At 44.8% G+C, this 21,736-nt stretch overlaps 1 protein-coding gene across 3 annotated transcripts in view; it reads right to left on the bottom strand.

Moving 5' to 3' along the window:
• CFAP46 (cilia and flagella associated protein 46) overlaps positions 1-21,736 on the bottom strand; it is a 2,698,259-nt gene that overhangs the window by 1,123,850 nt on the left and 1,552,673 nt on the right. For all 3 annotated transcript variants that reach the window (XM_069611407.1, XM_069611408.1, XM_069611409.1), the window contains exon 38: positions 1,671-1,871. In XM_069611407.1, the coding sequence (XP_069467508.1) occupies positions 1,671-1,871 (201 nt within the window). The remainder of the gene's footprint in view (positions 1-1,670; positions 1,872-21,736) is intronic.

The raw sequence follows: 21,736 nt of genomic DNA, 5'->3' as shown, positions 1-21,736 counted from the left end.
TGAAACCCATCAGGTCCTCAGAGGAAAGAGACTTTTTGTAGAAAAGAGACTTAACCACCAAAGACCCTGATTGCTGAGAGAGGAACTGTTGGCTCATGCTGGGAAAGCTCGAGTGTGTGCTGTGCTCCAGACTCATACCTTGTGCCATGCTGAACACGTGGGGGAGGGAGACCCCAACTACCACATCCTGACTTATTATTTGTGAACACTTCCTTCTTTCTTAAGAACATTATCCCACACTTCTTAGCGTAAGGATTGGCAATAGTTTTTTTTTTTAGTATAGGCCCTTTTATTTGACAAAGAAGCGACTAGGACTGCTTTATTATTGTTTGATGGTCGAAGCTTGCTCCCATCTTAGATTTAGGTTTACATTAGGCATTTTTACAACCTACCTATACAGTTTAATACACCCCCTTGAACTGTGATCACTTGTTGTATTTACTGTTTCCACCAAGAGTTCCTTAGCGAAGGCCAAACAAAAAGTTATATTTACATAAAGTCAGACTGGTACATGAAAGAGGAGCCATGTTGGGTGTGATCACCTTACTTACAGCAAGAGAGGTCTGCAATGACAATTTGAGCGTTTTGTTGGAGAAAGTCAATTATTCAACTTGATTATCTTTTCTTAGTGGCTGATGTATGATACAAGAATGTGTAGTGTGTGGCCCGATTTTGACTAGAGATTTGCTAGGCTGCTTCTGGGAAGCCATTTCGTGATCAGTAGCAAGTATATAGGTATGAGAGAGGATCACTGTTTTAAAAAGAATGTTCAAGCTGTAAATCACACATTTATATCTTCGCAAGACTGGTTTACCGCGTTATTCTTTAGAAGGCGATAGATACATTGAGTACTCTTGCACTGCTAAATAATAACACATTACTAACAGTGGTGGAAAGGATCAATAAATTGGCAAACATCGATATATTAAAAAGCTGTGTACTATTTCTATAATTAGTATCAAGTATGGACCTCTGAGATCACAATAAAGTTGGCGGGATAGGTGGAAAGCCCGGTAAGATCGTTCAGTGAGGTAATCCATTGCTTCAGAGCTCTTTTTAAAACATGCTGTCACATCCTGGAATCCAGCCAGAGCAATGACAGCCACTGATCCTTCAGGTGTTTATAGCGTACCGTTGAATTGGATGATAACACCAGCACTAACGGGAGACAGAAAACATGCATAAAGCTGCATACACAAATGTGCTATTATTTCAAATATTTTGGCTACAGTTGGCATTCTAGTGCTGTCGACCATCTGTGGCATTCGCAGGATGAGAAATCACTGTTTTCCCCCAATTGCTCAATGAAGAGTGCAGGATCTATAATTCCTTGATCTATAAAATGCACTTTTTGGTTGTGCAATCTAGATAGTGCAGTAGCAGATACATATGTGCCTGAGGCTATCCTTGATATACCGGAATCAATTCTCCAATTGGCGGTGCAGGTTTGGGAGCAGTGGGGCGGGCATCATTTCGTATTACCAGCTATTGTGCGTATTCTCAGAAAACTGCTGCAGTCACTGGGAAAGTAGTGGTGCTAGACTTCTAGACCACATTATTTTAAGCTGTAGCAAAATACCTGACTAAATTCATAACTCACTTTAACATTCATATACAATTCAATAACAATGTACTTCTTTACTGGGATCTCATATGGTTCACATTCTCACCTTTTTTTCTTTTTCTTCTTTTTGTTCTCCTAAAACAGCATGCACAAGACCGAGTGTGACGTTATACCAAAATTCAGCATTCGCTTCAGTGTTCTGGGCTTCCGCTAGCAATGCCTTTGCTTGTCCGTGGTTGTTTTCCTTGTCAGCTAATACTGCAAGAAGGTACAAGCATCTTGAAACAGCATTGTTGTCACTAATTTCCTGTAAGAGAAGCACAATGTATTGTGAAACCTCACGTGAAAGTATGAAGCAGACAACAACTTCGAATATCAGGGTGCTTGAAACTTATACATTGTTTCTTTGGTTCTGGATTCAGACAGCTTGCAGGACTACACAGAGAGGGTTCCAGTCTCAATGAAACACACCTTAATGAAAAAAGAGTGCATCATGGTGAAAGCTTTGTTACATTACTATCAATTTGAAGAAGCTAGTGCGCCTGTGTACGTTGGGAGAGGGTGTGGTGTTGGGTGGTGGTTTTAAGATCTTAGTTTGTTTCCATACCTTTTGGTACACTGATTCTTTTTCCAAGAGTGTGCTGCCTAACAGTGTGGTTAAAGAATATAATAATGAGGCACCCAATCCAGAAATATGGGCTGTTTTGTGATGCAGGATGTACATTTCTTTGGGCCAGGGTATCTTAATTAAAGGATAACTTTCACAGGCGCTATACTAGAACTATATGACAACATTTCCTCCATGTAATGTGCATCTCAGCTCTGACACAATACTCCTGTGACTGCCAGCGGCCTTACACTGGAAACCCAATAGGATTGGTCTGGGGAATACACTGTATACCTCCTGTGGATCCAACATACACTAACTCAGGGTGGCCATTGGCCCCTTTGATCACTTCACTGTCCGTCCCCAAGGTCAGGCAGCGGTCTTAGTCACAGACAATTCCAGCACTGATCTTAACAAGAAAATTGCTGAATCAGTGTGCATTTGCTTTGTGTGCGACATGTAACCATACTCTACCACCAAATACTGCTTTGGTTTCCAAAATGTGAGTGTTTACTCATGATGAATTGCTTCTATATCCAATTGCAGTGACTTTGCTTCATGCTTTACCAATGACTCTTGTTAGGCAAGATTATATGCAGTACCCGTTGGGTGCACTACAGCAACCCTGATCCCCTGGCAATAGGAACCCAACCTTTGGTATAAGTCTGTACTACACAGGTTGGTAGTGTGGTCGAGTAGCCATGCTTATCTCAAGAGGTTGTGAGCTGTAGGGGAGTTACACAGAGATTCACAGTGACAAGTGTCCAAATAAACTCTTACACACAAGGTTTCTTGATTAAACAATTATTAATGTATTAACCAGTCAGTTATAGTAAGCATTCTTCAGAAGGGAGCAATGTTAAGCAACACACAAATACACTTAAAAAATAATACACATTCTTAATTTTCTAAATCAGCAAATACCCATTTGGGATGGCTCACAGCCACTAACTACACCCTCAGGTGACTTCAATTGCTAGGTGCTGTAGACATGAATATATCACTGCTTGCATTTAGACTTTCTTAGGAGAGTGTCAAAGAAAAGAGGGATCAGAATAGAACAAGTATTCACACAATGATTCTTAAGCATGTAAGTACCTTCAATAACCCTCAAATATAAAGTCAGTTAACCCTTTCCTGGAAAGAAGGCAAAAACACTTAAACAGAGGAGAGAAGAGTCATTCAGGGAACCAGGCCAGCCAATGTTTAAGTTAGGAAAAGTCCAGGTGGACTGAAGCACGTCTTGCAGATAAGTAGAAAGTCTTTCACGATGTTTTAAAAGTCTGGGTAGAATAGAAGAAATCAAAGTAGGGCCACAAGCTGAAAGTAAACCACTGCCACCAGCCATTCATTGAGGAAAGGGTAACATAAAAATGCTACATGAGAAGCTAGACAAAGGGGATACTAAGTAGCCCCTCAGCACCCTATTTTAAGATAGTGTGTGCTGGGTCTAGAAAGTTACAAATGTAAGTAAAGTCAAATTCACTTTACTGCTCTGGGAAACAGTAGTTTATCCTAGATAAAGTATTTAAACTTTGGGCAAGCTGAAAGACTTCCCTGTGTCACTACACTGAAGGTGCTGTGTGACACAATGTAAAAGGTGATGCCTATGGAGTTTGTCAGACTCCACAAACAAAAGAAACACAGAGTACAAAATCACATTAAAATACATGAGAGAGTGGGAAAAAAGGGTCTCACTCTCTCCAGGTTACAACAATCAAGTCCTCAAAATCCAGCAAAGTTGCTGGCGGTCTCTAAGGTAGAGGGAATTAGCACATTACTGAGAATTCTCCCTAACCCTCGTCCCCCCCAGACTAAGGGACAGGAGGATTTAATCCATCCCTGGATGAAACTCCTTACTCCAGTCGGTCATACTTTCTGGAGAGACCATCAGTATTTTGGTGATTATACCCTGACCTGGGTTTTATGATAAAATCAAACATCTGTAGGCTGATTTAACCATCTTAACAATTTAGGATTCTCCCCCTTCATCTGCATTAACAATCTCAAGGGTTGGTGGACTGTTTGAATCACAAAAGTAGATCCATACAAGTATGGTCTAAACTTTTTCAAAGACCACACAATTGCAAAACACTCACGTTCTGTGGTTGCCCACCTTTTCCAGGGTCCTTGAGTTTTCTACTGATGAAGCAGATTGGTTGTTCCCTGCCTTTCTCATCCAGCTGCACCTATACCTGTATTGGAAGCATCTGTCTGTACAATAAAGGAATGGCTGTAGTCAGGAGCTCCTAAAACTGGAGCTTGACAAAGTGCTTTTTTAAGTCCTTCAAATGCCTTGGTGCACTCGTCATTCCACCTGACCTCCTTGGGGGAATTTGGGTGAGGAGATCACATTCAAGGGAGAAGCTATGGTCCCATGAAGTTCCTATAGTAACCTGTGAGACCTAAAAAGGCTCTCACTTGGGTTTGAGTAGTAGGGGTGGCCCAGTCTTGTACAGCTTGTACTTTGCTAGGCAATGGTCTTATTTTACCTCCTCCTACCTCATGTCCAAGGTAGACCACTTTACTCTGACCAATTTGACATTTACTTGTCTTTATGGTCGAATTGGCCTGCCTACGAGCCTACAATACATATCCTAAGTGGCTAATATATTCCTTCCAAGTAGGGCTGAACACTGCAATGTCATCCAAGTATGCCATGAAGAAATTCTCCATCCCATTCATAACATAATTCACTATCCTTTGGAATGTACCAGGTGCATTCTTTAGTCCAAAAGGCATAACCTAAAACTGGTAGAGGCCTCCTGGGGTTGGAAATGCAGTTTTCTTCTTGGCATGGTCTGTCAGGGATATTTGCCAATAGCCTGAGGTTAGGTCAAATGTACTGAGTTACTTGGCTTAACCAAGTTTGTCCACCAGCTCATCTGTCCTAGGTAAAGGAGGGCATCAGTCACGGTGACTGCATTAAAACCTCTATAGTCCACACATAATCTCAATTCCTTGGATCCTGCCAATGGCAGTAGTGCAACTGGGCTAGCCCATGGACTGGTAGAGGGCTCTATTACCCCAAGATCAAGCATCTTCTTTACCTCTTCCTTTATGTGGGCTCTTACATGGTCTGACATTCTGTAACCTCTGCGTTTAACAGGTGAATAGTCACCAGTGAGAATCTCATGCTGGCACCAAGGGGCACGCCTGGTGTTAGTGAAAACAAAAGGGCAAACTGATTTAACAGAGCTTTGCACTCCTCCTGTGGTTCCAGTGTCAGATCAGAAGAGAGATTAACTTCTTCAATCTTTCCATCTAAAGGTTGTCCCCTGAGGTCAGGTAGAGGCTCACTCTCCTCCTGAGCAGATGCTAGAAGCAAAGCTCCCAGTTCTGGTCTAGAGACATAGGCCTTTAGGCGGTTGGTATCAAAGACCCGGGGGCATCCTTAGGATTGCCTAATTCCACCAAATAATTTATCTCTCCATGTTTTCCCACTACCTTGAAGGGTTCAATCCATTTGTCTTGTAAGGCCCTCTGCCTTGTAGGTACCATAACTAGAACTAGCTGGTCTTGAGTAAACTCAACCATGTTGGTCTTCTGGTCATGCCAATGTTTAAACAGAGCCTGAACTGCTTTCAAGTTATCTGAAGCTTCTGTCATCATGTGTGTCATTCTCCTACGGAGACCTAACACATAGTCAGTGACTCTCACTGGCTTGTCGGAAGGAGCACTGATTAGGGCCAATGGTCCTTTAACCGGATGACCATAGACAAGCTCAAAGGAGCTGAAGCCAACCCCTTCTTCCTATAAGTAAAGAGAAGGCATGGCAGTAGAAGGTCCCACTTTCGTCTGAGGGGTTCTTCTAAAGCACCTATCATGCTCTTCATTGTTCTATTAAACCTCTCTACCAACTCATCGGTTTGGGGATGGTAGGCTGCTGAGAACTTGTAGGTCACTCCACAGTTTTTCCACATGGCTTGCATGTAGTGGGACATAAAATTGGTCCCCCTGTCTGAGATAACCTCTTTAGAAAAACCTACTCTGGTAAAAATATCAAGTGGGGCCTTAGCCACTGCCTGAGCAGTAACAGTCATCATAGGTGTGGCTTCAGGATACCTGGTAGCATGGACTACCACAACCAATATAAATCAGTTGTCTGAAGATGTGGGAGGATCTAAGGGACCAACAATGTTGATTCCTACCCTCTCAAAGGGCACTCCCACCACAGGGAGAGGCACCAAAAGTGACACATTCTTGGCTCCACTCTTGCCAGAAGTCTGACAAGTGTGACAGCTTCTGCAGAATGTATCTACATCAGACCCCATCTTAGGCCAGTAGAAATACAGAGACTTCCTTTCCTTGGTCTTCTAAAACTTAAGTGACCAGCTACAGGAATATCATGGGCTAACTGTAGAAACTAGGGTCTCACCTCCTGAGGCACTACAAGTCTTCTCTAGTCCCCTGGGGGAGACTCAATAGGCTCACTGTAGAGGAGCCCATCCTCCCAGTACAACCTGTACTTCTCTGGCTCTTGCCCTTCCAGCTGGGAAGCTGTCTGTTGGCGAAGTCCTTCAAGAGTAGGACACTCTCTTTGACCGCTGCTGAAGTCTGCCCTACAGGAACCACCTTCTGCAAGCAAAGTCTGCAGCTCAGGACGGTCTTTAGGTTCAAGATCTCCAACAGGAGGAAGGTCTTCTTCCATCTCTGTGTCATCAGTAGCTGACTCACCATCCTCTGGTGGTTTCTCACACTCAGCCTCAGCTGGTGGAGGAGTCACAGGTGTGACTTGGAACTGTCCTCTCGGGAATGTCCTGGTTTTGTGCACAGGAGTACTACTCTTCTTGTTTCCTGAGACATTGGGTTTCCCCTTTGTCCCTTGTTTCCTGGAAGTAGAGGTTTGTCCTTCCTGTGGACTGGGTGTTATAGGTTCCTCTGTTACAACCCACTGAGAGTCATCTAAAGTGAGCTCTCTGGCCTTCCTTGTTTGTTCCTGTTTCCTTTTACTGGGAGGCTTGAGGGTGCTTGATACAACTCCAAGTCATCCCCTAGGACTCTCCCAGGCACCTCACTCTGAACACTGACCGGTATTCCTACAGTCATATTGTTGCACTGGATGGGAGCTGGTAGTATTGGAACCATCTGGACAGGGCCTCCAGCAAGCTTAGTGTGGCCTATGGGTGCCTTAGCAACATCCTAAGGTTTGAAAAAGGTTTCATCCACCACTGTGATGCTGGACCCAGTGTCTCGAATGGCAGGAGTTTCCTGACCATTCACAAGTACAATGTCGTCATAGTATTCTTTTGTGTTATCTGGAATAGAGCTATACACATCTAAATTCTGCTGTTCCCACAGACCCAGGTACACTAAAGAAACACTGGCTGAGACTGCAATGGGGTCTTCAGCCAATAGATGAAAGTTTCCACTGGCCATATGTACTTCTCCCTCAGGGATGAAGGCTAAGGGGACAGTGTGGACCCCTGAAGGTTTATCCTTGCATCTGAGATCCCTTTTCACATGGTAAGTAGACCCACAAGCATTATATTTACCAAATGTTTTCTGAATGAGGGTTTCTGCTGACCTCCCTCTGGTTTGGCACCAGAGGTTTCACTAGACTGGCCTGGTTTCCCATGGTATTTACCCTTCTTATGTTTGTGGCCCTCTTTTGGATGGGAGGTTTTAGAATTCTCGTTGTCATCTTTCTCGTGCTGCTTCCCCTGTACTCCTTTTTGTGAGTGGGCCCAGAATCCTGGAAAGTGGCCCTGTAGGCAACCCACAAGTCAGCAGCTTTTGATAGCTTCTTGGGATCAATCTATTTTGAGTCAGCCAAGTGTTGTCTCAGCTCAGGAGAGTGGGCATCAAAAATAGATTCCAACAAAAATAGATTTCTCATTCCTTCAAAGGAGTTCACTCTGTAAGCCTTAACCCAAACATCTACGTTTTTCAAGCATTCACACAACCAGGTAGCCAAAGGGGTACCACCAGTCTTTTTGAGGGTCCTAAACCTCTTAAGGTACTGGGAAGGAGTTTTCCCAAATATAGCTATCAAAGCTAGCTTCACATTTTCATACTCCAATCTTTCAAGTTCCCCAACTTCCATTACAGCATCTGTTGCAACCTGGGGGAGTCTAGACAAAAGCCAAGGAATCAACTGATTCCCTGTGAAACCCTGAATCCCATAGTTATATTCAAAAGCACCCAACCAATCCAGAATGTCAAGTTTCACATCATACATACTCACCGCTTCTTTGGGCATGCAAGGTCTCTTTTGATTGGAAGACCTAGAAGACTCTGGGATAGAAACATTTTCAAGAGACAATTTCTTTATTTCAAGAGCATGTTGCATTTCCATTTCCCTTAGTTTGATGTCCTGATGTTTGGTTTCAGCTAGGATTTGTAATCTTATGAATTCTAATTCAAGTCTCATTTCCTCAAGAGACACACATTCTGGACTCAATGATGGACCTTTTGTGGTCCCAGTGGCTAAAGGTTGGGGCAAAAGGGCCTGTTGAGGCAAAGAGGGGCTCTCTTCCTGAGACTCCTCTTCATCCTCTGACTCCCCTAAGACATTAGAGTTAGACTCTGAATTATCATCCCCAATATCATTTTCCACATTTCCTGGGTTAGTAGGTGTGACAGACCTACTGCCCAGACTTTTATGATTCAACAATCTTGCAATTAATACATCTGTCTTTCCTTTAACAGGGAGACTCCTGGCATTACACATTATTTTCAGTTGCTCTACTGTTAGAATGACCAGGGCTTCCTGATTGAAGTTATTCATATTTGGCATTTTACAATTGCTATTCTAGTGGAGCTTAGCCTTGTGAAGGTTTTTAGTTGAACAAAAGCAAAGCAAATTCTTACTGTAAAAACTCTACAATAGATCCTCACCGCCTGCCACCAGTGTTGGGCAAGATTGTATGCAGTACCCTTTGGGTGCACTACAACACCCCTGACCCCCTGGCAATAGGAAACCAACCTTTAGTATAAGTCTGTACTACACAGGTTGGTAATGTGGTCGAGTAGCCATGCTTATCTCAAGTGGGGTCAATGTGAGCTGTAGGGGAGTTACACAGAGATTCACAGTGTCCAAATAAACTCTTACACACAAGGCTTCTTGATCAAACAATTATTAATTTATTTACCAGTCGGTTATAGTAATACAGGTTCATAATTTTCTAAATCAGCAAATACCCATCTGGGATGGCTCACAGCCACAACCTACACCCTCAGGTGACTTCAATTGCTAGGGTGCTGTAGACATTAATATATCACTGTTTGCATTTAGACTTTCTTAGGAGAGTGTCAAAGAAAAGAGGGATCAGAATAGAGCAAGTAATCACACAATGATTCTTAAGCATGTAAGTACTTTCAATAATCCCCCAATGTAAAGTCAATTAACCATTTCCTGGAAGGAAGGCAAAAACACTTAAACAGAGGAGAGTAGAGTCATTCAGGGAGCCAGGCCAGCCAATGTGTAAGTTAGCAAAAGTCAAGGTGGACTGAAGCACTTCTTGCAGATAAGCAGAAAGTCTTTCACAAAGTTTTAAAAGTATTGGTAGAATAGACGAAATCAAAGTAGGGCCACAAGCTGATTAGTCTTGTGAGGTAAAGAAGCTGATAGCAACTCTACAAATGGAACCACGCAAGTCTCCAATGAGGACAAGTGGCTACAGAACAAGAGGTAAGTTCCCTAAGACTGTACAGTACCTTTAGGTTGAAGAAAAAGGGCAGCAGATGACTTCTGTTCCTGTGCAGCTCTGCAGATCCTGCTGTTCATGGGCCTCAGCCGTGGGGACAAGAGGGAGGACGTCTGGGAACTCCTGCACTGCAATGAGACGGTCACCGCTCGCAACCGGCAATCTTCAAACAAGTGGCACTTCAGTGTTTAAGCTCCTCGCGTCTACCGCAAATAGCACCACCACGGTTCCTGGCTGTCGAGATGGGTTTTCCTTGCGTCTTGGGTCCCGCACTCTGTTCAGGGGGCTCAGGCTCGTCATTCCTGCTTCCTGGGAGTCCGGAGGATCTTCCTGGAGCTCTTGGCCAGCTTAAAAGCAACGCACACAAACTGGTGTTCCTCTCGCTGGCTATCTGGTTCCAGCAGCAACTGCAGTGGAAACTTCACCAGCTTTGATAGTATGTCCAGGCGGCTTACTTTGGAGTTGATTGGTCTCACCAACTCAAAGGGAGAAGTTGTCCTTGCAGGGGCTTCTCTGTCAATACAAAGTTGAAGTTTCAGCACAGCAGCAGGGCTTCACCGGGCAAACCAACAGTCCAGGAGTTGCAGCAGGCGTCCACTTCAAGTTCTTCTTTGGATTTGTTTGTCCAGTGGTCGACTCTGTCTTCCGAGCTAAAAAGCCTTGCCTTTTATGCAGCTTGCCCCCATACATTCCAGCCTAGCTGTCAGTCACCCAGCAGGGTAGCTGTCCTTGCTGGACAGCCAGCCAGCATATCACCTAAGAGTGCATTCCTGTCTCCTGGGAGACTAGGCACAGGGAGTTTTGGGCACCTCCCTTCCTTCCTGCCCCCGCCAGACACCCTGGAGTCAGAGGCGGGCTTCACTCGTGAATCCCGCCAAAGGCAAAATGAACAAAAGGACCAAACCTGGTTTGGCGCGCAGAGTAAATCTCAAGAAGGACCTTTCCACAAAGAAATGGTGAAAAAAGAAGACTGGGGCCATTTTGACAAAAATAGCACCCATGGGTGCTCTACCGTGGCTGCAAATGCAATGGCTTCTCGAAGGATTTGTTGTCTATATTGGCAGATATTTTTGTATTGGTGGGGTCAGGCATTTCCTGTGCTAGCATACGCGGATGACACTGTATTGCTAGCCAGGACCCTGAGAGCATTGCAGACCGTGATTAATGCGTATGCAGCATTTATGAGCAATTTAGGGTTAAACAGTAACTATAAAAAAACAACTGTAATGGCATATGTGGGCAGAAAACTACCATACTATGGTAGTAAAAAGTAAACCACTGCCACCATCCATTCATCAAGGAAAGGGTAACATAATAATGTTATATGAGAAGCTAGACAGAAGGGGATACTAAGTAACCCCGCCAGCACCCTATTGTAAGATAGTGTGTGCTGGATCTAGAAAGTTACACATGTAAGTAAAGTCAATTTCATTTTACTGCTCTGGGAAACAGTAGTTTATCCCAGAGAAAGTATTTAAACCTTTGGGAAATCTGAAAGACCTTCCTGTGTCACTGCACTGAAGGTGCTGTGTGACACAATGTAAAAGGTGATGCCTATGGAGTTTGTCAGACTCCACAACCAAAAGAAACAGAGTACAAAAATCACATTAAAATACATGAGAGAGTGGGAAAAAAGGTTCTCACTCTCTCCAGGTTACAAAAATCAAGTCCTCAAAATCCAGCAAAGTTGCTGGGGGTCTCTAAGGTAGAGCGAATTTGCACATTTCTGAGAATTCTCCTTAACAACTCTTGCTTTGAACAACACTGTTTCATCATGAAGAAGAACAAGTTACTTCTTACCTGGTAACGTTCTTTCGATGGGATGTTCCTCCGACGTATTCCTTATCTTTGATAATACGTTTCCAGCTTGCTGGCCTCGGAAATTTTTTCTTTAGAGGGCGCTGAGCGTCGATGTCTGCCGAGTCGATGTCCTTCGACGGCCACCGTATCGGCGCCGACGTCACCATGCCCATAAATAGCCACGCGCTGCGTCCGTTGCTCAGTTACGTTTTGCAGCATAAGAAAAGGCATGCCTGAATTGGTTATTGACCTTGAAGGAGCGTAAGCTGCAACCACAAGGGAAGTTATCACTGCAGGGATAGTTGGGAGGGGCGATAAGGAATACGTCGGAGGAACATCCCGTCGAAAGAACGTTACCAGGTAAGCAGTAACTTGTTCTTTGAAGGGATTGTGTCCTCCAACGTATTCCTTATCTTTTTTAGACTCCCATAGCAGTGGCATGTAATTAGAGGTGGGAGTGAGAGTGTTATGTATCCCTTTAGGGATGGACCGAATGTAATACGGCCTTGCCAAATCTGGTCTCTTGAGCAGTGGAGGAATCCAGATTGTAAAATGTTGTGAATGTATGTGCGGACGACCATGTGACAGCCGCACATATGTCCCGGACTGGTACCCCTCTTTGGAGAGCCGAAGAGGCTGCGATACCCCTGGTTGAATGAGCCCTGAGATTTTGGGGTGGCTCTTTCCCTGCTAGTCTATAACATTCCAGGATGGCCAAAATAATCCACCTGGAGATGGTTTGTTTTGTTATGGGTAGTCCCAACTTGTGACCTGAGTATCCTACAAACAGTTGGTCTGCTTGCCAGATCCTAGCCATTCTGCTGATGTAAAAGCTGAGAGCTCGCCTAGGGTCCAGCCTATGTAGCCGTTTCTGCTCTTTCCCCGGATGGGGAGGAGGGTAGAACGAAGGTAAGGTAATTTTCTGAGTAATATGAAATTCAGAAACCACCTTTGGGAGGAAATTAGGCTTCACCTGTAGGACAACTTTGTCCTTGTGGAAGATTGTATGTGGGGGTTTACAGGAGAGAGCTTGTAGCTCGCTCACCCTCCTAGCAGATGTTAGTGCTACCAATAGGACAGTTTTAAGCGTGAGAAATCTCAGCGTGCAAGAATGAAGTGGTTCGAATGGAGTGCCCATTAAGAAGTTTAAGACTACATTTAAGTCCCATAAGGGAACCTGGAATGGTTTTGGAGGGTAAACATTAGTTAGTCCCTTAAGAAATTGTACCACTAGAGGAAGTTTGAAATACGATGGTTCCTCCGCAGTGCGCTTGAAGATAGAAAGCGCTGCGAGATAACCTTTTACAGTGCCCATTTGAAGGCCTGAGTTTGCCAAGTAGAGTAGAAACGATAACACCGTTAGTGTACCACATGAAAAAGGGTCGATATTCTCTTCCCTACACCAGCTGCACAATTTGTTCCAACGGCAGCGGTATAAAGACTTTGTTGCCGGTCTTCTGGCCGAAAGCAACACCTCCATGACGTCAGCAGGGAGTTCCCAATCCTTGTACCTCAACCTTTCAGAAGCCAAGCGTGAAGATTCAGGGTTCTGGTGTCTGGATGGAGAACCTGACCTCCCTTCTGCGAGAGAAGATTCTGTTTGAGTCGAAGACGGATTGGAGGACAGATGGACATATCTAGAAGGTCAGGGTACCACATTCTCCTGGCCCAATCCGGGGCAATTGGGATCATGGTCTTCCGGAATCTTCTCAACCTCCTGATCATTTGAGGAATAAGGGACTAGAGGGAACGTGTAAAGGAGTGGAAACTCCCAGTCCACTACGAACGTATCTCCTAGAGCTCCTCTCGGGGGAAATTCCCTTGAACAGAACAGATTGCACTTCTTGTTGGTGCTTGTGGCGAACAGATCCACCTGAGGGGTTCTCCAAAGGGTGAAGATCTCTTGAAGGATTTCCTGAGCTAGCTCCCACTCGTGGGAGACTGTGCTCTGCCTGCTAAGAGTGTCCGCTGTCAAGTTCTTCACTCCGGCTAGGTGGACCGCCGATAGAGAGATTCCTTCTTGGATTGCCCAAAACCAGAGCTGCATTGCCTCTCTGCACAGTGGCAGTGGTCCTACGCCTCCTCTTTTGTTGAGGTAGTGCATGGCCACTGTGTTGTCCGTCATTATCAGGACATTTCTCCCCTGTACTGATGCAAGGAAAGCTTTCAGAGCTAGTCTGATTGCTCTCAGCTCTAATAGGTTGATGTGTAGTCTGGCTTCCGATGGAGACCAACGACCGCTGATGGTCAAGTCGTTGGCATGGGCTCCCCACCCCGTGAGTGAGGCGTCTGTGACTACTGTTATCTCCAGCCATGGTTGCCAAAACAGTTCTCCTTTCAAGATGTTCTCTGGATAGGCCCACCATTGAAGGTCGCGGGCTACCTTGTCCGGAATCCAGAGGAGATCTGTCATTCTCCCTGAGAATTGCGACCACTGACTTCTCAGTGCCCACTGAAGAGATCTCATTCTCAGGCGAGCCTCTGGCACAAGGAAGATGCAGGATGCCATGAGGCCTAGCAACCTCAAAAAGTCGAAGGCTGGGAGACGTTGGGCATTTTGAAACTTGGTGACCATCTGTAGAATATCTTTAGCCCTCACCTCTGGTGGCGAGGCTTTTCCCAGGGAAGTATCCAGGACCGCTCCAATGAACTGGAGTCTCTGTGATGGTATCATCTGTGACTTCTTTAAATTGAGGTAGAAGCCCAGTCTGTGAAGGAAGTGGCAGACATAATCTAGCTGGGTCTGGGTCTGGGCCTGTTCCGAAGATACAGCCCTGATCAGCCAGTCATCCAGGTAGGGGTAGACGTGGATCCCTTCCCTCCTTAGACTCACCGCCACTACCGACATCAGCTTGGTGAAGACCCTCGGGGCGGAGGTCAGCCCAAATGGCAGAACTCGAAATTGATAATGAGAGTCGCCAATTGCGAACCTCAGGTATTTCCTGTGTTTGAGATGGATTGGCACATGGAAAAAAGCATCCTGAAGGTCCAGAGATACCAGCCAGTCCTGGAGCTGGAGGGCCTGAAGGATCTGAGAGAGAGTTACCATCTTGAACTTGTCCATCCTGAGGAACAATTCTCGTAAGTCCAGGATGGGTCTCAGTCCTCCGTCTTTCTTTGGTATGAGAAAGTAGGGGGAGTACCAGCCCTTGTTCCTGTTTGCTACAGGTACCGGTTCTATGGCACCTTTCTCTAGCAGGTCTATAATTTCCTGCAAGAGGAGCGGATCTGGAACTTTTAGAGAGCTGTTCCCCGGTGGATGACTCTGAGGAATGTGTAGAAAGAGTAGGCAGTAACCTTGGGCAACTGTTTCCAATGCCCAAGCATCTGACGTTATAGCCTGCCATTCCGTCAGATGGTGAGTTAACCTGCCCCCTACAGGTGTATTGTGTGGAAAGGCCTCAGAGCGGTTTCGGGGCGGCTGATGCAGATGCCGAGGGTAAAGAGGCACCTCCTGCTCCTGCGGCCTTAGTACTTTTGACCCGTCCACCTCGGGTGGATCTCCTTTGGCCTCTTTGAGCCGGCTGTCCTCTGCCTTTCCCGAATGCGGAATAATAGCGAAAGGACTTTCCTCTTCTAGAGGTTCCTGAGCAGCGAAAAGAAGGTTGGCGGATAGCAGCTCCTAAAGATTTTGCTGCTGCTTTAGAAGTCTGTAACTTTTCCAGACTGTCATCAGCCTTTTTCCCGAATAATGAAGAGCCGTCAAAGGGCATATTCAAAAGTCTGGCCTGTACATCTGGAGCAAAGCGTGACTTTCGCAACCACGCATGCCTGCGGATTGTTGTACTTGCCGCCACGGCCCAGCTGATACTGTCAGCGGAATCAATGCCAGTTTGAAGTGATTTGCACATGGCATCCTTGCCATCTTTAATAATGTTAAGGAAGGCTTCCTTTTCCTTTCCTTCGGGTATGCAGTCAGCCGCTGATGAAGCACACTCCCATAGTGTGTGACTGAACCTGGCGAGCGTACAGGTGGCGTTGATGGACTTCAACACCATACTACAGGCAGAGAAAACTTTCTTCGCCATAGAGTCTTACCTCTTGTCATCACTATCCTGTGGGACAGTAGGGTAAGCGGTCCTACTGCTAGATGAAGTTGCCGCTTGAACCACCAGGCTCTCTGGAGTCGGGTGTTTTGATAAGTATTCAGGGTCAGCAGCCGCTACCCTATACTTGGTTGACAATCTTTTATTGACTGCAGGGATAACCTCGGGAGTTTCCCAATTAGATGCAATTTTCCTTTGTAAGGGTGCATGGAAGGGGACCACCGGGTCCTCCTGTGGGCCTTTGTCTAATATATCTGTTAGGTCATCCTGTTGAAAAAGAGGTGAAGGCGCAGACCAACCCATAAATTCAATAATTCTTGCCATCAGGGTTCTATAGGGTGTTTCGGCATGTTCCCCTGGGTCTGGCTTAACAAATTCCACTTCTGGGGAAGTGTCCAGCCCACTTGCCTTATGTAGCGACTCCTGTAGGTCCTTCAGTCTTCTTTGTTCAGAGGTGAAATCCTCTGAAATAGGCAGTGTGGTCCTCTGAAACCCAAATGTTTCCTGGTCAGAATCTTCCCCCTCTTCATAAATTGAAGAAAGTCCACGGTACTCTGACCTCTGAAATGGAGTAAAACCCATCTCTAAGGCAGAAGGAGCCAAACTCGTTATTGGACGAGAAAACGTTGATGTCGTCAACGCCGATGTAACAGGCTTCGAAGGTGCCGAAAACGGCGTTGAAAAAACTGGAAGGGGTCTCGAAGAACTCGAGAGGATCGGGATCCTACTCGAGGGCATCGACGACGGTCTCAGCATCTTGCCGGAGGACCTTGAAATCACTGTTGGCTGTGGAGTGGCCTTGGTCCTCTCTTTCATCGGCGTCGGCATCGACAATGGCGTCGAGTCGATCGACCGATGCGACGAGGAACCCTTCGAGAACGGTGTCGATGGCGCCGATCCGTGCGTCTAAGGAATCTTCGACGATGGCGTCGAAGACAGTGCCTTCTTACCCGATGGCTCATGGTGCTCTTGGGTGGAATGTTTCGCCGGGTGCTGCGACTCGCGGCGTTTTGATTTTTTGGGTGTTTCACCCGGGGTATCGCCCTCAGCTGTCTTCAAGGGGGTCGAGGCCGCGTTCTCGAAGACGCTTAACATTTTCTTTCTGAATTCCTCCCACTCAGCTTGAGAACTGTGTTTAGTGGGACAGGAGACCCTTTCTGGGGACACAGAAGACGAGGAATGGGACCTTCAACGTCTCTTTTTTGAGTGTCTTGATCTCGACGAATTGTGGGAGCTGCTTCGAGATCTAGAATGGGAATGTTTTTGACAGTGAGGAGACGAATGCCTCGACTCAGCCGACGAAACTTTCGAGGAGGTTTTGGCTGACTTACCTCTCTCGAGCTTCCCCTTGCGCTCCTTCAAGGCTTTCGCCATCATGGACATGCAGTCCTCACACTCCGAACAATGGTGCTCGGATCCCAAGCACCATAAGCAGATCCTGTGTGGATCCGTAATTGACATTTTTTTACCGCAGTCTCGACATTTCTTGAAGCCGGATCACGGCGTTGTCGGTTCTGATGAAGAAGCCATCGAGAACGATAAGGTATATTCAAGTAGAAATAGATTGTTATCATGACTGAACTGAGCAACGACATTCCGAGGCCCCACGAAGCGCGGAAAAACGGAACTGAGCAACGGATGCAGCGCGTGGCTATTTATGGGCATGGTGACGTCGGCGCTGATACAGTGGCCGTAGAAGGACATCGACTCGGCGGACGTTGACGCGCAGCGCCCTCTACAGAAAAAATTTCCAAGACCAGCCAGCTGGAAACGTATTATCAAAGATAAGGAATGCGTCGGAGGACACAATCCCTTCGAAATAATTTGCTAATTAATACCCGATACTGATTTTATCCTATGGGCTGGAAGTCTCATGCAATGACTCAGAAAGAAACACTACTCTCAATCATTGCAACACCCCAATGCTAAAAAGCAAGGGAAGGGAAATGTCAAATGATTGGAAGCTGACGACAGGGGGAAGCAGAGAGACGGAATCAAGCACAAAAGAAAACACTCTTACACTCCTTCCAGAGATTCTCTCACAAGTACTGCAGAAGCTAGGAATAGGCACGCAGCAACTTTAGAAAGGATGATCTAAACGTGTTCAGTTGGAACTCGCAGGGGTCCAGTACTATAAGAGCAAAAGAAACGCGGGCACATTTATTTACCCAGGGCGATGTTGTTTTATTGCAAGAAACCTGGTTGGTGAACCCTTTAAACATTGAAGGGTATACAGTTTTCTGCCTACCGACATTACAAAAAGCATTGGGGAGACCCATCAGGGGGTTTGCTTATTGCCCTCAAGAAACAAATATTTAAAAACATTGCTGAAATTTGGAAAAATACATTAGGTATTCAAGCATGCAGAGCAGAAACATATTTAAGAGGACAAACCCTCAATCTGGGTTATGATAAATATTTACTGGAACCCCGCCAGCTCAAAACTGGACATCTTTTTGGAAGACCTGGGTCTCCTACTGGAAGCAGTGAAACTGAACTCAGCCTCTAGTAACATAATCCTGGCAGGAGACTTTAATAGAAACTGCCTACATTTACAAAAAAGCGAACTAAAATACTCAGCGGCTGGGAAGTTAAGGGGAAGAATGTGGCTGGAATTCATGGAACGCTGGGACCTCAAAATGGTCAATAGTCCAATAGGGGGAGAGCAAGGAACATATAGAACATGGCATAGAGGGAAATCATCCTCTGCTTTGGATTTCATTTTTCTTTCCAAGAAACTGCATGCATTACCATCCCTTCTCGTTCTAAAGCAGGATGGGGGCAGTGATCACAGCAGATTAGAGCTTTCATTCCAGAATATTCTAGGAATAAAAACAGAGAGAGAAAACCAGAACCTAGAGGGAAACAAAGGGAAAATCAGAGTTGTGAAATACAAAAATGGGGGAACCTAAGCTCAATGAGCGGATAAAAGAGATTCCTGAGTATATCTGGAAATTAGAATGTGACCCGCAGAGGTTTACAAAGTTTCTCTGGGCCACTTTAGCACCTGGAGATTTAATAGGGAGAGATAAACAAAAACAACTCCATGCCTTTGATGAAGCAACCCAAAGGAAAAAAAGAGAGTGTAGGAAAGCCCTGCGAGAAATTAAGATAGCAGGGTTTCCAGTAGAACAATTGAAAACAGAAATAAAAAGAGAGAAAACCAAATATAGATCTTGGTCACTCGCACATAGGGAAATCCGGATGCAAAAAGATGCCGAGCATGTTCTCAAAGTATTAAGAGAGAAAAATACCAAAAGTGTTTGGGAAACATTGAATCAATTTGAGGGGGAAACAGGCAACTCTCTCTGTAACCTAGTCTCTGAAGAAGGCTGGGTTGAATATTTAACAGAAACCTACAAGAGTCACAGCACCTGTCACTTCATGAACAAACCAGATATACCTTGGTAACTCGATTTCGACGAGAAGGCAATCTGCGAAATGATTACTAATTCCTCGACCTCTAAAGCCTCAGGATTGAATGGCCTGACCTATCAGACACTCAAAGGCGAACCGGAACTATGGTCAAAACTACTGTCCGGCCTCTTTAAGGAAACCCTTAAGAAATGTGTAGTTCCAATTTCTTGGAAAACAGCTTTAGTAATACCCTTTTTCAAAAATGGGGATCGTCAGGCAGCAGCAAACTATAGACCAATAGCGCTGCTCGACATTGAAAGTAAAATATTCATGAAACTCCTCTTAAACCATGTTTCAAAATGGGTAGAAGATTTTTACATTTTATCACGCTTCCAAACAGGGTTCCGTAAGGGACTGTCGACATCAGTTAATGGTCTGATTCTTAACCTCTTCAATGAACAGAGAGAGAGAAAGAAATCGCTCCCATTATATGGAGCTTGGATCGATTTATTGAAAGCTTTCGATCAAGTGGAAAGAGCATTACTCTGGCAAAAATTGCGAGGGTGGGGAATGCCAGAAACACTATTGTCCATATTGGTGGAATTGCATAGAGATACAAACCTAAGAGTTTGCCTTGATGCAATGGGCCACCTCTCAAAACTAATAGAGGTAAACAGGGGGGTTAGACAAGGGTGTCTAGGAGCAACCCTCTTTTTCAATCTGTTATTGGCAGATATGGGACCTTTTTTAGAATCGTCTGCGTTGGCCAGCCCCACCTTGAATGGGCGAAAGATGTGGTGGCTGGCCTACGCAGATGATATGGTACTCCTCGATAGGACACCAATTGGTCTGCAACGTCTGCTCACGAGATTGAACAAGTATGTTGGGATAAACAAACAAACAGTCAACCCTGCTAAATCCAACATCCTAATTTGAAACATCCTCTGACAAAAACTAAGTACAAAAACTGGACACTGGGTGGCGAATGCATTCAAGTTGTAGAAACCATAAAATATCTGGGTTACAACATACATGCATATCCAGCCCAATACAAGGTAGAATCTGAGATTATGGACAAGGTAACACAAGCTGCATTGCAAATGACCAAACTGAACTATAGGTTTTGTACATTTTCCATCCTTCCGTCAGTGAAGTATTATCTAGCCAAAGTGGTCCCAGTGATATTATATGGACTAGAAGCTAGACCAGTTCTTTGGTCAGCAAACTGGGAAACCTTTGAAGGTCAATTGTGGGAAAAAGTCCTGGGACTTCCAAACTGTACATCTATTGGAAGCCTGAGATTCGAGTTAGGCCTAAAGTCCCTGAAATGTATGGCAGACTGGAAAATGATCTCTATATTCCGAGAAATAATCACAGGTAAAGAGACCAACCTCTACGGAGACCTTAGGTTTCAGAAGCTGGCAGGGACATCAACATCTTTGTCAGCACTGGGGGAAAACGTAACGAAAGCCCTCATAAAGGTAGACCTAGATGAGGAAACCCTGGTCTCAAACCCACTCAAAATCAAAATAAAACTGGAACTCTTATACTAGATCGAAACAATAGAGAAGGTTAGATCAGACCCAGTGCAAAGTGTGTTCTTGAGGGGGGAAAAGGAACTAGGGTGCCTTTCGCGTTACTTAATGAAATTCCCTAATAGAAAGTTGTGCTCAAACCTCCTCAGACAGACTAAACTTGGTCCACTGCGGGCAAGTTTTAGAAAAGCGAATCCAAGGGTACAAGGCAAAAAAACTGTGTTCGATCTGCATATACCCTGCCAAACACACACTAAGGCATTTACTAATGGACTGTGAAGGCTCATGGAAACATAGGTCAAGACTCTTCAAGAATTTTTATATCAGACTTTTTGTGGGACAGACTCATTTCTGGCACCAATGCTGCGCTGACATCGGCTCTCATCCAGGTGCTAACAAACTGTGAAATCATTGTTTAATCTATATCGCCCTGGAAAATAGCTCACCACAACATTGTCCTCTCAGGATGCATGCAAAAGTATAAAACCCAATAGTATAAATGCCTTGAAAAGTGGCAGGGTTGGTAAAAACGGGAACAATATAAAATATTTAGTTAGAATTGTATACCTATAAAGGGATTTTGTAAACTGTTTGTATTTTTTTTAATCTTTTGTTAAGGCACAACGAGCAAAAAAAAAACTTTTTAAAAAAAAAAGATTTTAACACCTATTTAATGGCATAAGGAAGATCGTTTTACTCTTGTATTTAAAGACATTGATGATATTTTAATGAAGATCAAACATACTTACAGTTCATCTTATTTCACACTTCATGCAAAGCTGTTATTGAAATATATTCCAAGGCTGCCAACAAATGATCATTTGCTTCGATCGGATATATGCAATAAACAAGCAAAGTTTCAAATAGCAAAGCACCATTTTGCAACCTGTGCAATTGTCTTAAGATCAGGCTGTAATAATGGATCATAAGACAAACTAGTGATGAAATTGTCTGACTAAGTCCGCTGCCTGATCTTGGGGACCAACAGTGAAGAGGTCAAAGGGGCTAGCGGTCACCACAAGCAAGTGTATGTTGGACCCAGACGAGGTATACAGGGTGTTCCCCATACTAATCCTCTTGGGTTTCTACAATAAGACAGGCAGCAGTCACAGGAGTACCCCCACTAACACTATTAAACACCATAGACAGATGATCAGCACCAAACCACTTGTGAACAG

Source organism: Ambystoma mexicanum, chromosome 8, assembly GCF_040938575.1.
Source record: "Ambystoma mexicanum isolate Mex_15411 chromosome 8, UKY_AmexF1_1, whole genome shotgun sequence".
Taxonomy (NCBI): domain Eukaryota; kingdom Metazoa; phylum Chordata; class Amphibia; order Caudata; family Ambystomatidae; genus Ambystoma; species Ambystoma mexicanum.
This window is presented reverse-complemented; position numbering and strand designations above follow the sequence as displayed.